The following is a 13,059-nucleotide window of genomic DNA, read 5'->3' as shown; positions in this document are numbered from 1 at the left end:
TGAAATTCAAATGCTAGACGTTCAAGCAGCATATTATATATCCCTATCTCATTGCATTGAATAAAACACGATTTTCAGCTCATGCAAACTGGACATTGATAAATTTAGTAACAACTTACCAAGAATCCCAGTATAGTATGACAGAGGCACATTTGTATCCAGAATTTTAATCAGAAGTTGTGGTGATTGGATGAGACTGCACTCCTCCCAACTGGTTAAGCCCCAGACCAAGTCATCTTTCTTATAATTTGGATGTGTGGAATCCAACACTTTGGACACTCCATATCCGCTCAAAGGCTACATAATTTGAACAGTTGAAAGAAAAAAGGAAAAACACCATTACTGAATAATGTAACCTCAACAGCCCTTTTCCCAAGCAAGCAATCAAATCCTCAGAAACAATGCTAACATGATATCATAACCAATTCCCCTACATATGTTTTGATAAGACAAAAGTTTTAATCTTATTAAGAGAATCTTCTCTTAACAAGATCCCCTATACTTTATTGCATACATAGTCCGACACATCATACTCTCTTCAAAGATTCATGCCCACAAACCAAAACCACAATGTTACCCTAAAACACTTTCTAGAGCCATAAAAGATTATGAAAACAAGAGATGGGAACTGAAGAAACTGACCTCGCCAGGCTTGAAGGAGGCAACAAACGAAGGCTTATCAAGCTTGCTCATACGTCCTCTCATGTAAGGATCACAGGAAAGATAAAGATTCTTCAAAAGCAATGTGTCTTTTGAGCCCTCTGGCACCTTCAGGTTTATTGAGCCTGTTATTATCTTCATGTCTGATTCTTTTGGAAACCCTGTCACGTAGTCGCTCAGAATCACCTGCTTGTTGCTCACTGCTTCTTCACCCGCCATTTTTTTATGTAGATTTTGTTTTTGGATGGTGAGAAATTTTATGTGCGTATTTATTTATAGAGAGAGTGGAAATGTGAAGCACGTTTAATGTGTAGCGGTTACGAGAAATTGTGTGTGAAAATTTGGAAGGAAAGCCTGGAAAAGAGCCAGACTTTTGAAATGGTCGGTCCCAGGATTTTTGACGATTTTATTTATTTATTTTTTTTCAGTCAATCTAGTCAAATTTGTAATTTTCTTTGAAATTTCGAAATTTTGTTTTAAAATTCGTTGTAAATTTGGGAAATTTTGTTTTTCATATGTTGAAATAATTTTCAAACAATAAATTACTAGTATAAACTGTCTCGAGGGCTGAACATCATTAAATAATCAGCTTTTATTAATTTTTGTTATTTTTTTGACATTAATTGAAAAATAAAATCTCATTAAAACAAAGCGTTTCTAGAAGCTATTATTATTATTAACCCTAAAAATAAATGTGAACATGAGAGTGCCACGACAAAGGAAGCTCCCAATCAAATCATCATCGATCACGTCAGCATTAACTGAAATTTGATCATGCATGAGCGTGACGGTAAAGCCAATCGGGGACTTAACCTTTAACGGGGACTTATTTGTATTATTAATTTATTAATGACGATTGAGAAGGAAGAATCAAATGAATGAATAAAGACATATTATTAAGTTAATTTTGTACAGAGGAATGTCTCTTTTTAGTTTTTCATAAAACAAGTGTGTACTATTCACAGCTTTAATTTTACTATAATTTAATGGCTGTAATTTGTTCTTCATTAATCTTGATCCTGGACCACCTGTCCTTACAAAGACACAATTGATATTTTAATATTTATCAATGAGGTATCCTAAAAGATACTTTGATCTTATCCCTCAAATGTTCCAATCATTATCTCAATATCTTGGAAAAGAAAAAAAAATCCTTCAATGCATCCACTTAAGTTCTTGTCTGAATCCAAATTATTTGACACTTCACACACAGAACAATCCAATACAATTACTAAACGAGGATAGTTCATATTAACACATGTAAACATTTTTAACCGGACAATGGATTCAGTCACATATTCCCAGCTCATCCATATTGGCTTTTGTATTAAGCAACTGCAACTAGCTGCTTGCCGACGTTCCGGCCAGTGAAGAGCCCGACAAGGGCTGCAGGAGCATTCTCGAGTCCTTCGGCTATGTCTTCCACATACACCATCTTTCCTTCTCTGATTGCAGGAATGACCAGTTCCAAGAATTTCGGATAAAGGTGATAGTAATCACCAGCTAGAAATCCTTCCAGGCGAATCCGTTTCCCGATCAGTTGCTCTAAGTTGTGTACGCCTTCAGGTTTTTCCAGGTTGTACTGCGAGATCATACCGCATACCGCAATGCGGCCGCGGAGCCTCATGTTGAGTAGCACTGCATCCAGCATCTTTCCCCCAACGTTTTCGAAATATATGTCGATTCCTTGAGGGAAGCATCTAGGAAATTTTTAAAGCAAAATCAGATTTCTATTTGTCCTGTTTTTTTGAAAACAGAGACACTGATGAAGTTACGTTTTTGGGATCAACTCACACACTTCAACCAAAGCTCTGTAATATTAAAATGAAAATATTATAGTTGAAACGTTTGTTGCAGCTGACCTTTTGAGTGCTGCATCCAAGTCTGGCTCTTCCTTGTAGTTAAAAGCATCATCAAATCCAAACTTGTTCTTCAACAAATCGACCTTATGTTGAAAAAATAGTCAAAAAAAAAATTATTGACCTCGCTAATGATCACGATCAAATATCGATGCTTAGTTGGAACATAAAGCATGTAAAATTCTGCTAGAAGGCACGGTGCTATATTTACAACTTAAGAATGTTATAACAGCACCTTTTCTTTGCTTCCAGCACTTCCAACAACATAGCAACCAGCCAATTTTGCAAATTGGCCAACAAGCTGACCAACAGCTCCAGATGCTGCAGATACATAGACATACTCACCTTTCTTCGGAGAGCAAACTTCGTATAAACCAGCGTATGCGGTCACACCAGGCATACCTAGAATAATCAAATTCCCAACAATCAGCATTCCTTCAGTAAATGCCTTCAATTATAGACTCCCGGGCAAAATGGACAATCGCCGGCAAAAAATCAGAAAGCATTTAAGCAGCATATGTACTGATATTACTATAAGCAAAACTTAACAAAAATCATTACCAAGGATTCCAGTATAGTATGAAAGGGGCACATCTGTATGCTGAATTTTAATCAAAATCTGTGGGGCTGTAACGAGACTGTACTCCTCCCACCCGGTAAAGCCCCAAACCAAGTCATCTTTTGCATAATTTGGATGTGTAGAATCCAAAACTTTAGCTACCCCATAACCATTTATAGGCTGCATAAATTTAACATCACAAAGTCACCATTACCAAGAAATAATGTAAACCAAATATTGGTTCTTTAATTCCATCAAGTGCATAAATTGACCTCAACTTCCTTTTTCCTGCATGATTCATGATCATGATTACAATTTAACCAAAATATTCCCATACATGACAAGCTTGAGTTAGGATCCTCTCTTGATTGGATTATTGATCTGAGCTTAGTTTCGATCGTCTTATAAGGTTGTGGTTAGTAATTGTTAGACAAGAATACTGTATGAATCTACATACAATCACAACCAAAAAGATTATAAATATGCATGTGGACACCAGATTTTAAAAAATGAGCAGAGCTTATATCAGCAATAAATCCAAATTCTGATTGAATTACTACATATCATTAATGACAGTTACAGCACCAAAATTGTGTTCACATTCCAAAACCGTAAAAATGAACTCAGAAACTCACCAAAACTTAAACCAAATGGAAAAATCAAGAGATGGGTCGTGATGAACTAACCTCACCAGGATGGAATGAATCAACAAAAGAAGGTCTATCAAGCTTGCTCATACGCCATCGCATGTAAGGATCACAAGAAAGATAAAGATTCTTCAAAAGCACTGTGTCTTTTGAACCCTCTGCTACCTTCAGCTTTATTGATCCACTTGTTATCTTCATGTCTGATTCTTTTGGAAAACCTGTCACATAGTTGCTCAGAATCACCCGCTTATTGCTCACAGCTTCTTGTTCAGCCGCCATTGTTTCTCAGTTTTTTTTCTCTGGCAGGAAAATCAGAATTGTTTGCAGGGACAGTGAGGAGGAAAGTTGAGGATCATAAGCATTTATTGGTTGGGTCCCATGTGTTTTTACATGACGACACCTTTTGTATTATTGTTCCACAGTTTTTATGAATATCATTAACAGTTTTAAAACTTAACTGTAATGTTTTTTTTTTCATATTAAGGCCTCTTGCCATTTAGATTGTATAGATATAATTTAAAAATTACGGTATTATAGTGTTTCGAAAATATTTATTATTGTGACTTAAAAATTAAAATTATTTAATATATATGAAAAACTCATAACAAATTTATTATTTTATTAAAATTATTATTTAAAAATTATATTTATTATAGAACGCTGCAACTTAACCCGATTTTAAATCCCGCGCCCCGAATTTAAAACGCACGGTTTTAATTAAATTAAAAACGGTGCGTTTAACACGTCACCATATGAGAACAGCTCCCGCTTCCTTCTTGCTTTGCTGCCGATGTTACGTGACGAGTCAGTGTCTCTTTGTTTGCATATAAAGGCTAAGAAAATCTCAGTTCTTTTGTCACCCATTGAAATCAGACTAAGTAAACACAGTGACCAACAAAATGGCCACCGCCGCCTGCAGCTCTAGTTTTTTTTTAATTTGTTCTTCAAATCTTTTTCCAAAACCTAAATCCGGCCAAGACGTGGCAATGGAAACAATAAAAGAAACAGCTGAAACAGAGAATGAGATACGCTTGATTAGACGAAGAGGAAGAGAAAGAAGCGTCACCATATGAGAACAGCAACGGCGGTGGGCCATCCTCGTCTTCTTCATCCATGCGGACTTTAGCCACAATCAAAGAAGAAGAAGAAAAAGAGGAAGGCGCTGTTGATGATGAACTTGTCGGTGGCGGATCGTTGCCAAGGCCAATGGAAGGATTAAACGAGGTGGGTCTACCGCCGTTTTTGAGGAAAATATATGAGATGGTGGAGGATCCGGAAACCGACCCGGTTGTTTCTTGGATCAACAGAGCAACTGAGGAAAGCAGGCAAAGTGACAGTAAGAGAATCAACTCTAAAGAAATTAGGAGCTGTCCACTTCAAATCTGGTGTTGTTAATGAACATTTTGAGGTCACAAAATTTGCACTACTGGAAACAATAAAGGAAGCAGTACCAGAGATATGGTCACCAGAAATGAAGAGTGCCTGGTCTGAAGCTTACGATCAATTGGTTGCAGCCATTAAGTTAGAGATGAAGCCCTCCTCTTAGAGTTTCCTGAACAAATTTCCCTTCCCTTGTAATATTAAAGAATTTCAACAAGAGGATTGTTTATTTGTTAATCTTTGCATTGGTACCCATGTGTGTTTCTTATGCCTTTTTGTATTAATCACTTGTGTTCAACTCTTAAATCTTAATAATAAAAGTTTGTTCCTAATATTTGCATTTAAATATTAACATGTGTGTTAGATGATTTGCCTCTTTGATTCTGTTCCTTCATTCCCGTGCATCTATCCAACTATACTGATTAGTCCTAAACTGGTTTCAATGCTCTTAACAAGGAAAAGCTTCAAAATAAGCTCTTCTTTTTTAGTTGTAAGTGTGTTCTCTTCTATTGTGTTATTAATGGATCAGTGAAAAGGGCTAACAATTCTTCTGAAATGTGTTTGCACTATGTATAACAGCAGTAAATGAACTCAAAAGATTAACGTATAATGAAGTTAACTTTGTATAATGAAGTTTGTTGTGTTTCATTTATATCATATTTGTTCTTTTCTATTGACAGTGATCCAGTTGAAAGAAAAGCAAGGGAAGAAAAAATGGACAACATCCAAGAAGCATCTCATGGCTTTAAGCCGGTAAAAATTTCGTGCTTCTAATGTTTTCTTGCTGCTGAATTCTTGAATGTAGAAGTTCAGCAGTAAATTTTCACGAACCAGTTGGCGTTTTGCAGCTTGGAAGCTCTGTACTTGAGGTTTTGCAGTTTGCAATTTGCAGTCTGCAGATTGTAAGTTCTGAGCGGAGTGTTATGGTTCACGCTTGCGCAAATAGAAGGATAAAGAGAATGCTTACGTGCTGCACAGGTGGAATTAAAAGGAAAATGATATCAAACCTGTCATGAATATCAAACAGTGCCTAAGCTTTTTTTTAACACATTTAGTTACTTAAACCTGTCATGAATCAAATTCTTTGACCACAATTTATCAAAATGATGATTGTAAATTTAATTCAATAAACATAATCAAATCTTGACCATTCAGTAAAAAGATTTGTTTGATTTCTCAACTTACTACTAGTTCTGTATTAATTTCAAAAGAATTTCTAAAATATAAACCATAATAACATAAGTAATTTAATAAAAAAAATTAAACGTTTTAAATAAGAAATTTGGTTCCATGTCTCCATCAATACAATTTCTTGTATTGTACCTTTCTCCTAGAGAGGACATAAAACCAATCAATTTGTATGCTCTTTCTTTGTGGCTGTCATATTCAGCACATTGCACTAACATTTATTTATATTTTTGAAACCTTGCTAATCATCCATTAAGGATTCTTTTGGCAGCAGTTGTGCAGCAGCATCATTCAAACTGCAACTACAAGAAGGAGATAGGCTAGCTGCTTAATTTCCAATATTTGATTCAGCAAACACCATGAAACTTGCACTCATTTGATTGTTTTATAAAGCAGTATGAGCAGCATTCTCTCTTTCACATTGAAGTTTGTGTCAAAGGGTAAAAGAACATGCAACACTAACTTATTCTTCATTCAGGAGCAACTGCAACCACCTGTTTCCCAACATTCCGGCCAGAGAATAGACCGATGAGAGCAGCCGGAGCACTCTCGAGACCTTCAGCCATGTCTTCGACATATACAATCTTCCCTTCTTTGATGTGAGGAATGATCATTTCCAGAAACTTTGGATAGAGGTGATAGTAATCGCGAACAAGAAATCCTTCCATTCGAACCCGTTTCGTAACAAGATACATCAAGTTGTGTACACCTTCAGGCCTGTCAAGATTGTACTGTGAGATCATTCCGCATACAGCAATGCGACCATGGATTTTCATGTTGAGTAGCACTGCATCAAGCATTTTTCCGCCAACATTTTCAAAATATATATCAATGCCTTCAGGAAAGTACCTGTCAAAATGTTAAAGCATTGGCATGGGATTTAAAGACCAAGATATTTCAAGTAAATTATCAGAGAACATACCATATTGGTGAAAAAATGAATCTCATCCTTCATCAACGCTGCATCAAGCTAACGCATTTATTGATACTAACCTTTTCAATGCTTCATTCAAATCAGGTTCTTCTCTATAGTTGAATGCCTCGTCGAACCCAAACTTGTTCTTCAGTAGATCAATCTAGGTGTTGAAAACCATAGAAAAGGCAAGATCATGAAAAATTCATTTTTAAGTTAAATGTTTGAAAGTAACATAGGAAACAATCAAGTACTTCTCATAGATTACATACCTTGTCTTTGCTTCCAGCACTTCCGACGACATAACAGCCCAACAACTTCGCAAACTGACCAACAAGCTGACCAACTGCACCAGATGCTGCTGATATGAAGACACACTCTCCTTGCTTAGGGGAGCAGACCTCATAAAATCCAGCATAAGCAGTCATACCAGGCATACCTATCAATTTATAAATTTATATCACTTTGAACCGACTTTGATCATTGACCCCAGTACAGCCGAATGTCATAACTAAATGGCTCAATCATTTAGAATATTAAATATAGAATCTTGTTTCACACTTCTATAACAAAGAGAAAAATATAGTATGGACTCTGTTTTGTTCTTTGTAACAAATAACTTTTTGGAGTCCATAAAACAGAGGTCTTGTTTGCTGAGGCAACAGATGTCCAAGTATTCTAGGTGCTCAAGTGGGCATTGCGCTCTTTGTGACTCTCCAATTAACACTCTCAACTCACAAGCCATCAAAGCAAAAGACATCGCCAATTTCGAGGTAAAAAATGTAATTCTTGGCTTACTCACAGAACCAGAAAACGCGACAAGAACTAACTAGCTGGAGTGTGTTGCTCAGAATATGGCGAAAATGATGAAATTTTGGACTAGGCAGAAGGAGACACGTCTATTAAACTGAACAAAGATACACTCTATTTGCAGTATTAACATTTGCAAGGATTAAACTCTCATAGCAAAGTTTTGTAATGAATAAATTTGCCAATTTAGCAACATATCCATAAAAAAGGGGGAAAAAAAGAGTTAGTACATTCAAGTGTTCAAAAGAAAAGGATCCCAAAAATTCAGGTACAATTCTATGTTTCCATAAGACATGCAAAAACTCCAAACACAATGTTCTACTTCACATTGAGATATCAAAAACATTTCAGATGAACAAAAAAACATAACCGGCTTACATAAATTGCTGCAAACAAAAAGTTTACCGAGGATTCCAGTATAGTAAGAAAGAGGCACATCTGTATGTTGAATTTTAAACAACTGTGGAGCGGTAACAAGACTATACTCTTCCCACCCAGTCATTCCCCATACCAAGTCTCCTTTCTTGAACTCTGGATTCTCCGAATCCAAAACCTTAGCCACCCCATATCCACTGATGGGCTGCATGCATTCATCAAAATTTCGGTGTCACCAATTCAATTTCAAGCACAAGTACCTCACGCAACATACTCCAAGTAAAAGAACAAAAGGAAAACTATAATTTTCCTGTCTAATGTTAGAGTATGATCAAAATATAAGTTTAACCCATGAAATTAAATTCATTGGTACACATCTAGAATTTCGAAAATCATGTAAGTTAACTCTCTTGAACCCTAATCTAAGCAGAGTTAAAACTCTAGACATCTTATATTATCATTGCACGAGATTTTACTAGTTGAACCAAACAGCACCCAATAATAAATTTTCTATAGCAAAAGAGTGGCTTTGAGAGTGCACTAACCATGCCGGGTTTAAAGGATTCAACATAAGATCCTTTGATGTTGGTCATTCTTGGTCGCATGTATGGATCACAAGACAAGTACAGGTTCTTTAAAAGAACCCCATTTGAACCTTTTGGCACCTGCAGTTCTATGGAACTTTCGGTCATGTACATGTCTGTTTCTTTTGGGAAACCAGACACATAGTCTTTCAATATCACTTGCTTGTTCCTCACCATTTCAGGCATTTCTTGGTCCCTTTCTCTTCCCGTCTCTTTAGGCTAATGGGAAACGCAGAGGAACTCTATCTAGCAAAGCAAAGTAGATGCGTAGAGGTGAGTTTTGTTTGTTTATGGGATGAAACCGAAGCAATTTGAATTGAAAGAACTGTTAAAAGCATTCGATGGTGACAAGGCAAAAAAGAGGCTCCGTGAATTCTCCAATGTGAGCGGTGGGCTGGCCTTAAATTTCATGCAGGCCTTGTCATGTCACACTGTACAAAGCAAGATCTGCAAAATCAAATTTTATTCTTTTTTTCATTTTGAGGGGATTTCTTTTTTTCCTTTTCTAGTGGGCCAAGTCCTAAATGGCTAGATATTTTTTCTATAAATGATAAATATTAGCATATATGTTATATCTATATATTCTTTTATTTTGTCACATACTCAAGTGAGAAAGATATTTTTCTATAGATAATAAATGTTAGCATATATATTATGTTTAATATAAAAATTTGTCATACAATCCGATCCTCGCTGTATTGATCATCATTCTATGTATTGAACCAACCAATGACGCCGTATTTTTTATTACTATTTTTCTTTACCCATGAATAGTAAAAAAGTAAAAATACTAAAATTCATCATGATAAATGAAAATTTCAAGGAGTAATTGTTTTAAAGTAATAGGATAAGAAGTTATGCAAATGAAGCAAAATGATAAAATAAAAAAGAGACATCTGATCTTTCGATGAGTTATGTCCTAACTGTTTTAAATTTATGTCGGCCACTTCGCATTATTAGTGAGACATATATTTAGGGTCTGGTCTAGAATTTTTCATTACCTTGGACTAAATTATGAATTTATTATGTATATTTGTATGAATGTTAGAACATATGAAAGAATTAAAAAGTGAATTCATGATTTATGGATATTAAAAATTGAGTTCTGTACACAAAATAACGATGCGGTAACTTTAGAAGCCACTTAAGTGGGACTAAATAAAAAAATATAAGTCCAAATCATGTATATCTGATTGTAAATATCAGTGTAATATCTCTGCTACAATAAGCAGTTGTTGTAAATATCTGTGTAATGCAATAATCTGATGATTAATCAGTATTCAAAAAAAAAAAAAGTGGGACTAAATAAAAAAAAAAACTGAAAATCAAAATTAGGCCTCGGGGGAGAACCCATTAAGGTAATTAACCTCTACTATATTCTTTTTACTAAATATTATTGGGTAAAACTAATCTATAAGATCAATCAAATCTCCAAAGCCCAGGTTGACAGTTTGGACTCGTGAATATGAATATTATTTTTGAAATTTAAAATCCAGAAATTGGGAGCAGAAGATATTTATTTGTATTTTGTAGTAGCTGACACAATTATAGCGTGGAAGGTGGCTCGATGGCCTTTCTCTAAAGTCGCTTTATTGAGAATCTATGTAATCTAATGATTTTTTTGGCTTTATAAATAGTTCAAAATTGTTGTATAATTTGGTTATATTTAGCACGTAAGATTGAATTGGACTAAATTATTAAGATTTGACTGGATTAAATTAAATTGAATTAAGTTGGATTATATTTTATAGTCTTTTGTTTAGTTTAATATCGAATTAGATTATATTAAATAATATTAAATAACATTTAAGTTGATATTTTAATATAAATATCAATTATCCATGAAATTTTATAATCATAATTAAAATAAATTTAAAAAGAAATAATTACATATATTACAAATAAGTTATTGGGTAGTCATAATATAATAAACAAATAAATATAAATAAACAAATTAAATATTTAATTAATTTTTATCAAATATTTTAAAATACTATATAAAATCAATTAATTAATGGCATTATTAATTTTCATGATCATTTTTAATATTATATTAGTGATTATTAAATTTAATACAATAAATAATTAAACATTTAATTTTATCGATTAATTATTAAATATACAAGTAATGAAAATTTAATCTCAAGAGTCAGTAGAAGTAAAAGTACCAATTCAATTAGTTCATAGATAATAAATAAAAATAAATTTTAAGGAAATCATAATAAAAAAAAATTAATCAATCAATCAATATTAGGTGTAAATAAAAAAAAAGAAAAGATACAAATAAAAATCTCATAAATGGACAACTTTTTTCTTTAATCTTATTCTAACTAAACTCATGTGTAAATTAGGATTATTAATCCCATGATTTTAGGATTAAATTCAAATTTAGTCCCCCTTAATCCAATCCAACTAAGCTTGCCAAATATGGGATAAAAAATTAATTCCAAAATTAGTCAAATCCCATACTTGATCCTAGCATTCAAACATGGCTTTTGTGTTTAGACTTTTAGCATTAAAAATACCTTAACTTGAGTATGGGGCTTATTTGACTTTATTTTCTAGAATTATAATTGAAAATGAGAAGCAGGAATTGAAAAACTTAGTTGTTATTCTTGATTTCGTTTAAGCTTCTTAATAGATGGATAAGGATTTAATTTGGATTTTAATTTTTTTATTTGGTCCCATTTAATTAAGTGACTTCTAAACGGCACCGTATCTTTGTTTTGTGTAATGTTGTACAACCATTTGTCTGTAAATAGCATTTTTCTGGAAAGTTTGATTATAAATGTGTTTTATTTGTGAACTTATTTCTTTATTGGATTTGAATTTTATGTTTGAATTATTAGTTTTGAAATGTATTGGCGTTTTTAGATTTTTGTAGCATGATTTTTTTTTTCTTTTTAAAAAGAGTTCCACAAGGGACGCCACAGCATTCTCGTGGCCTTCAGCTATGTTAATATTGAGTAAATACAACTAGCTGATTTGCAATTAAGAGCATGTTTGTTTCATTGATTTTTCTTTTTCTTTTTTTTTTTTACTTTTGACTTTTGCTTTATAATAATAATAATAATAATAATAATAATAAAATAAATAAATATTATTTTTTAATTTAATATGATATTGTATAATATTTTTATTTTTTACATTATAATTATTAATATAAATTAATAAATAATTTATTATTCAATAATATTATATTATATTTTTATTTTTAAATTATAATTTATTAATAAATTTACAATTTATTATAACTAATAATAAATATTTAAATATGAATAATATTAATTTAAAATTTATAATAATATAAAATATTAATACAATTTAAATATATTAATATAATATAATATGTAATTTAAATTAATCACAAAAAAATCAATACAGTACAGTATAGTACCAAATATTGTACAATATTATTATAATATAGTGGTAATGCAATACAACATATACAATACAGTGTGCCAAACTCACCATAAATGCTTTAAGTTGTGTACAATCTCTTAATATATCACTTCACCTTCAAGGAATTTTAACAGTTATTTTTTTTCAACCAATGTTGTACGTCACACCAATTTAAAATCAAATTGTTAATGCCGTTAATGAAATGAGTAATAATATAACCACAAACTCTTACACAAATTTATTTTGTACAAACTGATGTGATATGATAAAATTGGTTAAATTAAATATTTCTTGACCCACATGATCTATTTTTATGATTTTTTATTTTCATTCAACCAATAAATTAATGTCAAATCAGTTTGTATAAGATAAATTTATATAAGAGTTTGTGCATGTATTATCACTCGATAAAATATTGAAATTCGAAGAGTATTTAAGGTATTTCATTAATCCAATTCTAAATAAAACTTTTTTAATAATAGGAAAGATTATGTTTTTGAAATAAAAACAATATCGATCCCACAAAATTAAAAAGTAACTCCAATGCAAAGAAAAATTATCAGTAACATTTAAATAGAAGAAAAATTAACATATTGTTGACAAAGACAACAATTAAACCAGATATTAGTTTACTTAATTAAAAATAATTATCCACCAATATACTATTAGCATTAATGACTCT

At 32.5% G+C, this 13,059-nt stretch overlaps 2 protein-coding genes and 1 pseudogene across 2 annotated transcripts; all 3 read right to left on the bottom strand.

Moving 5' to 3' along the window:
• LOC18046669 overlaps nucleotides 1–1,032 on the bottom strand; it is a 3,210-nt pseudogene extending 2,178 nt beyond the window's left edge.
• A 621-nt stretch (nucleotides 1,033–1,653) lies between these two features.
• LOC18046668 (2-alkenal reductase (NADP(+)-dependent)) lies at nucleotides 1,654–4,108 on the bottom strand. The gene is made up of 5 exons (XM_024188597.1): nucleotides 3,765–4,108; nucleotides 3,081–3,258; nucleotides 2,755–2,921; nucleotides 2,523–2,605; nucleotides 1,654–2,360 (listed from the first exon to the last, which is right to left on the bottom strand). The coding sequence occupies exons 1-5, from the start codon at nucleotides 4,002–4,004 to the stop codon at nucleotides 1,988–1,990; spliced, it is 1,041 nt and encodes a 346-aa protein (XP_024044365.1). The 5' UTR covers nucleotides 4,005–4,108; the 3' UTR covers nucleotides 1,654–1,987.
• Nucleotides 4,109–6,427: 2,319 nt separating this feature from the next.
• On the bottom strand, nucleotides 6,428–9,314 carry LOC112100147 (2-alkenal reductase (NADP(+)-dependent)-like). Its single transcript, XM_024188598.1, has 5 exons — nucleotides 8,937–9,314; nucleotides 8,422–8,596; nucleotides 7,479–7,645; nucleotides 7,287–7,369; nucleotides 6,428–7,142 (listed from the first exon to the last, which is right to left on the bottom strand). The coding sequence occupies exons 1-5, from the start codon at nucleotides 9,159–9,161 to the stop codon at nucleotides 6,764–6,766; spliced, it is 1,029 nt and encodes a 342-aa protein (XP_024044366.1). The 5' UTR covers nucleotides 9,162–9,314; the 3' UTR covers nucleotides 6,428–6,763.
• Nucleotides 9,315–13,059: the final 3,745 nt, after the last annotated feature.

Source organism: Citrus clementina, unplaced genomic scaffold, assembly GCF_000493195.1.
Source record: "Citrus clementina cultivar Clemenules unplaced genomic scaffold, Citrus_clementina_v1.0 scaffold_3, whole genome shotgun sequence".
Lineage (NCBI taxonomy): Eukaryota > Viridiplantae > Streptophyta > Magnoliopsida > Sapindales > Rutaceae > Citrus > Citrus x clementina.
Note: the sequence above shows the minus strand (reverse complement) of the source record. Positions and strands in the feature narration are given on the sequence as shown.

What these genes read in the sequence shown, in the direction of transcription:
- LOC18046668 (XM_024188597.1), bottom strand. Translation starts at nt 4,004, where the DNA reads ATGGCGGCTGAACAAGAAGCTGTGAGCAATAAGCGGGTGATTCTGAGC. An exon ending in ATACTATACTGGAATCCTTG is followed by an intron (nt 2,922 to 3,080) that starts GTAATGATTTTT and finishes TGATTATTCTAG; the next exon opens with GTATGCCTGGTGTGACCGCA. An exon ending in TTGGATGCAGCACTCAAAAG is followed by an intron (nt 2,361 to 2,522) that starts GTCAGCTGCAAC and finishes AAAATTTCCTAG; the next exon opens with ATGCTTCCCTCAAGGAATCG.
- LOC112100147 (XM_024188598.1), bottom strand. Translation starts at nt 9,161, where the DNA reads ATGCCTGAAATGGTGAGGAACAAGCAAGTGATATTGAAAGACTATGTG. An exon ending in GTGCTGGAAGCAAAGACAAG is followed by an intron (nt 7,370 to 7,478) that starts GTATGTAATCTA and finishes TTCAACACCTAG; the next exon opens with ATTGATCTACTGAAGAACAA. An exon ending in TTGAATGAAGCATTGAAAAG is followed by an intron (nt 7,143 to 7,286) that starts GTTAGTATCAAT and finishes ACATTTTGACAG; the next exon opens with GTACTTTCCTGAAGGCATTG.